Raw genomic sequence first — 6,329 nt, forward strand, 5'->3', positions numbered from 1 at the left:
ACCAAGTCAGATCTACACTCTTTTTTTCCGTGGAGGATCACCTCCAACTGACATGGACAATCCTTTCTTGGTGACATTAATGTCTAGGGACTACGACTGACATCGAGATGCGAGTCACTTGACATTGGAGTGAACCCACCCCATGGTGACAACTCAGCTTGTGGCATTGCATTATTGAGTACTTGTTTTTTTGTTTGTTTGTTTTTTTTTTGGGAAGAAATGAGCATTATTTATATTTATTGAGGACGTGAATCTTTTTATTGTGATGTGAGAGTGGGTACTGCAGATTCTAACCCCAATACTTGTTAAAAAAAGAAGAAGAAAAAGAGAGTGGGCGTGCACGTACACACTACATACCATGTGTGTGCTGCATGCACCTGTGGACAGTCGGTGCGATGGGGGGAAGGGCCCTTTGAAAATTTCCAAATCAGAGTTCATTGTCTCCTTGCTTCTTCTTCGATCCCCATCTCCAACACCTCCTCTCTCTTTCCAGGGTCTCATTTTAGGTTCCCGTCCCCCTTTAGAGTTTCACAGCCTCATCTTTTAGGGTTTCAGGCTGCTCCTGCATCTGTTACGGCTTCATGCCAGCAGTAGCAGGAGCAGCGTCGGCTGTAGCAATTGCAGATTGAGCAGCAGGGATCTCAATCAATGCATCGCTTAAGACTTCGAAGCCTCTGCTAAACAATCCAAGTTTGAATCGGTTTCCAGAATCCCATTTTAGGGTTTCATGGCGCAATCTAAGAGCAACAACAGTGGGGGTGATGGAAAATCCAGGTCGAGCAGTAGTAGTAAGGCAGGAGGGGGGGCCACGCCGCAGATGCTGCTTATTGAGCTGAAGCAGCGGATTCTGGCAGCCCTGAACAAGCTTGCAGATCGAGATACCCAGCACATCGGAGTGGAGGATCTGGAGCGCATCGCTAAGACGCTCACCCCCGAAGGTATTTCTCTGTGCCTCTCCTGTCTGTACGACACAGACTCACAGCAGAAGAGTACCGTGCGCAAGGAATGTGTCAATATGTTTGGCACTCTGGCGTCCCTCCATCGCGATCTCTTGGCCCCTCACCTCTCGAAGATCGTCCTTAACATCGTCAAGCGCCTTAGAGACCCTGACTCAAGCATCCGTGATGCCTGTGTCGACACCATTGGAACCCTAGCTGCCAAGGTTTCTCTGGCAAGCAATGCAGGAGGGGAAAATGCCACCTCTGCATTTGCAGGAGCACTTGGTATCTTTGCCAAGCCTCTCTTTGATATTCTAAATGAGCAGAGCAGGAGCGTCCAGGTCGGGGCAGCCATGTGCCTTGCCCGGGTCATCGACAGCCTCGAAGACCCTCTTCTTCCTGGATCTCTGCAACGCCTCCTCCCTCGCATTATCAAGCTCTTGAACAGCCCTACTTTCACTGCCAAAGCTGCTCTGCTTTCTGTCATAGCAAGCATCGTCCAGGTACCCTATGCTTTCTGGATGTGGCTAATTTTGAAGTTGCCAACCTCATCCAGGTGTCCATCTAACTCAAGTGTTAGAATCAGATCGCTGTGATTTAGCTGGCTAGATGGTGAATTTTGTGTGTGGCTTGATTTTGCAGGCAGGTGGAGCTACATCCTATCCGTGCCTTGCAATGGTAATGGCATGTGTCCAAGAGTGTCTCAAGAGCAATGATTGGGCAACAAGGAAGGCTGCTTCTGAAACAATTGCATGCATGGCTTCTAGCATTGGTCCCTCCCTAGGTACCTTCAAGATTTCAGTTCTTGAAGCTCTTGAGGCTTGCCGATTTGACAAGGTTTTAACTTCTCCCTAGAGCTCTTTTGTATCTAATATATCATTTCCAGTTATTTTTTGAGATGTTCTGTCCATAGCTTGAAGCTTTAACAGCAGACTTTACAAGTGTCAAGGTTTGCACTCTCATCAGTGTGAATCTTGAGAACTGACTTTTAACTTTTCATCAATCTATGTAGGTGAAACCAGTCCGTGATATGGTGGTTCAAACTTTGCAAGTTTGGAAAAGGATTCCCAATTCAGACTTGGCATCAGATAGAACTTCTGCGGTAAAAGGTAAGAAGTGATACTTTCACTCGATGCTGCAATTACTTGAAGGATTCTTAAGGCTAGAGTGCTTCTTTGGCTTCCTGAGTACCTAGATATATTGTTGCACTTCCTTTGTCATCTGGTCGTGCTGCTATCTAATCATGATTTTCTACGGCTTTCCACATCTACATTCTGTTGACTTGTTTCATCCTGCAGTTACAGATCCAGAGTCTTGTCTTTAGTCTGAAAAGTTTGCTTTAGATCTTTCAATTGGTAAACGTTACAACTCTTTTGAGGATGCAGAATTGCAATTGCTCTTTGGGAAGCTGATGGCACAAGTACCAATATTATAGCATGCACTCTAGGCTATGCATGATGGAGTTGATGTTCTGGAGCTTTGTAAGTAGGAAGTCTCTTAAAGTCAGGATCATACTCTTTTCTTTGTTAAATTTGGGAAATAACATGAACTTTGTAATGCTGATGCTTGTTCAGAGAACACTTGCATGGAGAGCCAAGAGTGTCAGCTAACAAAAAGGAAAGGCAAAGGTTTGGAAGGAGTTGCTGCTGTGCTGAAACATATTGCTCAAATCAATTCAGATTATGAGCTGCCGGATAGTGGCTGCTTCGGCTTTAGTCATTCAAGATCAGCTGCAAATAAAATTTATGGCAACATGCAAAAAAAGCGCACACCTCTTGTGGATAAGAGAACCAATCCCCCCTTTTTTGGAAAAATGGAGAAGAAAGATCCTAGTAATTGGCACATAGACATTGCTGCTTTGCCTCAAGTGTTGACAGGGGGTGTACAGGATGCTTTGGATATAGATGTTTCAAAGCAACATAGTAAAGAAAGAAAGGCCTTTCAAGAATACTGCAGTGCAGGGCGTATTGCTCATCATGAGGAGTTATTGGAGACTTCCAGCAGGAGATCAGCAGAGCAATCAGATATAGCAAACGCACCACATATTGTGGTAGAAAATCATTGCTTTGAAGAAACTGTTGGAATGAGCAGCACAAAAAGTCAAAGTTTAGCCACTAAACACAGTTCATGTATAGATTCAACTCCTCAACCTGAGGAGGTTGATACTGGATCTTGGTCTGTCGAAGTAGGCTTGGTGAGGAGTTCTAGTAGTAGCACAATTGATGGTCAAGCTGTCAACACAGAAAATGACTCTGCCCCTATCAGAAGACAGTTGTGTCAGATAGAGAATCAACAGACAAGTATTTTTGAGCTACTGCAGGTATGTTTAACATTTATGCTGTAATGGAGTTCAAGTATTTTTTTTTTTGATTAGATAGTTTTTGTTTTCCTGTTAAAGTTTAAAATAATAACTTGCATGTTCACAATCAAGCTGAGGTAAAGTATCAGCCATGCAAGGCACAAAGTCTTAGGGATTGGTATATGCTAGTGCATTTTCGACAACTGCCCACTCGTCAATTCAACCTTTGTTGGCTTCTGTAATAATTGTGGACTGTTTTGGCTCCTCTTCGTGCTTTTACAAAATTTTCAGCCTTGCCCATGCATCATTGGAGGTTGACTGGAGTGTTGATCAACACGAAATGCACTACCTCGTGTGCTTTTGTTTTTGCCCATCAAAATTATTTTACTGAATATTACTTACTATCGATTGACGTAAGGATAATAAAGGGGCTCCCTTAGGGCCACTGAACTAGCAGAAACATGATGTATTCAGGGTTTTGCTAGTTGTTTTGGACGAGTTTATTTAAAGGACCTTAGTCTCTGTGCCTGACTTCTTCCTATTTCTTAGTGGGTTTGTTCATGTTTTGCTGACAGGGCACAAATTTTTTGCTCTTGATGATAATATAAGCATGACATTGCTAACTTGGTGCTAAACATGGGTTTCTTTAACTTTGTGAACAGAAGTTCATGAATGGATCCGAGGAGACTTTGCTAAAGTTGGAGACCAGGATTGCTGGAGTAGAGTCTATTGTGGGCAACCTTGTCACTGATTTAGCAAATGGAAGATGTGATGGTAATCCTGCTCAATGTTGCAGCAAGCTCCATTCTGTTTCGGATCATTCGAATCCCAAAGTTTGGAAGAAGAGCGAGCTTTGTGGATATTTACAAGACAGGCCTGTCTTGTCTGAAAGCATAACTTTGGTAAGAGATGGCCAAAATCCGCCATTAAGAAGCTCACAATCAGGCACAGGCATCACTGGAATTAACGAATCCAGACTTGAATCAGCTGCATGTGCTCCCTTGTCAGGAAATCCTTTTTCTAAGACCCAGGTGAATTCTCGGAGAGTTCACATTGACGTTTCTTCTGACAGACTGCAAGGAAGAGCAAGAAATGAAGGTGACAGTAACATTTTTTTGTGTAAAAATTTACAAGAGAGAGGGCCAGTTTCTTCTAGGCTTGGTGAGGACCCTTCTGCAAGAAGCATTTGGCAACCATCAAAGGATGTGGCAACTCTTGCGGCCATCAGAGATGTGGAAGAGGATGTAAGGGTAATAGTTCCAGAGAGCTTGAAAACCATGTCAGGATCAAGTCAGCCGACTGTTAAGACGAAGGCAGAAGTCTTAATGCATAAGATTGGCTGGCAAGGGAAAGGTCCATTTTGGAGTGTTTGGGCAAGGGTGGTGGAGTTTGTGTGTTCTGGTGAGGTGGATTCAGCATATGTGGAGGTGCTTTTTGCAGGTGATGAGCTACTGTTAGTACGGCTTATGAGCAGAACTGGTCCTGTTCTTGAACAACTGTCAAATGGCACCATTCATGAGCTGTTGCGAACCATTATCCAATTAATGCTGCAGCAAAGCTTTCTGGATGTCATTATACCCTGGGTGCAACAGGTTTTGTTGACTTAATGGCATGTTTTCAACATTCTTGAAAATTTGCATATGGAAGGCAAACATTGTGTAATGATGCTCTATTTGTTTTCAGATGGCAGATCTAGTCACAAGCAATGGGTCAGATTGTTTGGGCTTCTCCCTTGATGCCAAAAGAGAACTAATTATTTCATTGGAAGAAGCTTCGACTTGTAATTATCCGGAAAAGTGGATTGCAACAACACTTCATGATCTGGCTGCTCAGCTTGCTACCAGCTGGGAACTTGTCCAAACAAGGTGATTGCTTGCTAGTCTTGCAATCTAGAGACAGATGTCCTTTTTTATTATATGACCGCTTTAATGGGAAAGCCTACCAGTGCAGAGGGAAAATAGCATTTCATGCAATGTGCAGAGCTGCTTTTTTTTTTTTGAAGCTACATCCTCACTATTCTCCTTTAAAAATAAGGCGCATGTTTTATATGGTTAAAAGCGCCCACCTATATAGAAAATAACTATCTAGAGGGGAAGGTCTTCATTGAAAACTTCAGGAGGGCATGCATCTAGGTGCAAGGGTCTCTCTTGCGTCACAGAGAACTTGTAAATAATTGCTGCCTAGTAGAATTTTCTTGTGGCTTGAAGTTGTTGACTGCTGCCCATCTTCTCTAGAATGTGGGGACAGATGGGTATGGTGGTTTTGTTTGTTTGTTGGTTGGTTTGTTTTTTTGGGAGGGGGGATATATCATCTTTCTTTTGCTGGCTATTGGAAGTGCTTAATTTGGATATAGGTGGTGGTGAGTGAGGAAGTGTTTTGTTCAGTCAAAGATCTTGCAACATTGATGGATAGTGGACGCACAAAAATCAATGGATGCCAAGGTTCTTTCTCATTGTACCTCTGCTCCTATAATCCCGTTATAATGGCATACACATTGCTGGAGCTTTTTTGAGACTGGCCATGGGAAGGTAGAGCATGACAGTGCTGGTGCGTGCATGAAGTGCGCTTTACGGCATCACCAGCTCGTAGGTTATTGCGGTGGAAAATGTAGGCTCATTGTTCTTTCCTCATTTTTAGCTTTGAAGAAGAGTTAAACAGTTTCATAAGAGACTGGATTTTACATTTGGAGTTGCTGGTTTGCTGGTCTAGATGCTTTTCTATGCAGGTGATATAGTGGGGTCGTGCTTCTTGCATGCAAAGGGAATTCGTGAGCAAATTCTTTTCTTTTTTACTTGGGAGGATCCCATCACCTCACAAGTGTACATCCCTGCTTGGATGAGATGTTGGATCAAGTTGCATTGGCATTAACAGTATGGTGCTAGAAAGACTCAAAGACATTCACCATATTAACAATTTTGATCAAGATTTTTAACTCATAACTAAAAGTTTAATTGAACTCTTGGCGTGTAATCTCGGATTTTGTAATTTGCAAGTTTTTTGTTTTTGCAAATTGATTTTGGAGCTTTGTAAGATGCGGATTCCATTAATGGAGTAAAAAAAGTGTGCACACAATTTCTTGTAAACACTCAATT

General features: G+C 42.9%; 1 protein-coding gene across 1 annotated transcript; it reads left to right on the plus strand.

The window, feature by feature from the left end:
* Positions 1–304: 304 nt before the first annotated feature.
* On the plus strand, positions 305–5,443 carry LOC147632414 (microtubule-associated protein TORTIFOLIA1-like). The gene is made up of 6 exons (XM_086807224.1): positions 305–1,441; positions 1,581–1,775; positions 1,951–2,047; positions 2,513–3,258; positions 3,900–4,829; positions 4,921–5,443. Exons 1-6 carry the CDS (start codon positions 728–730, stop codon positions 5,104–5,106), a joined length of 2,868 nt encoding a protein of 955 aa, XP_086663350.1. The 5' UTR covers positions 305–727; the 3' UTR covers positions 5,107–5,443.
* Positions 5,444–6,329: the final 886 nt, after the last annotated feature.

The sequence above is a fragment of the Cibotium barometz genome, chromosome 13, assembly GCF_041138505.1.
Source record: "Cibotium barometz isolate CiBa-2024 chromosome 13, ASM4113850v1, whole genome shotgun sequence".
Classification (NCBI taxonomy): Eukaryota; Viridiplantae; Streptophyta; class Polypodiopsida; order Cyatheales; family Cibotiaceae; genus Cibotium; species Cibotium barometz.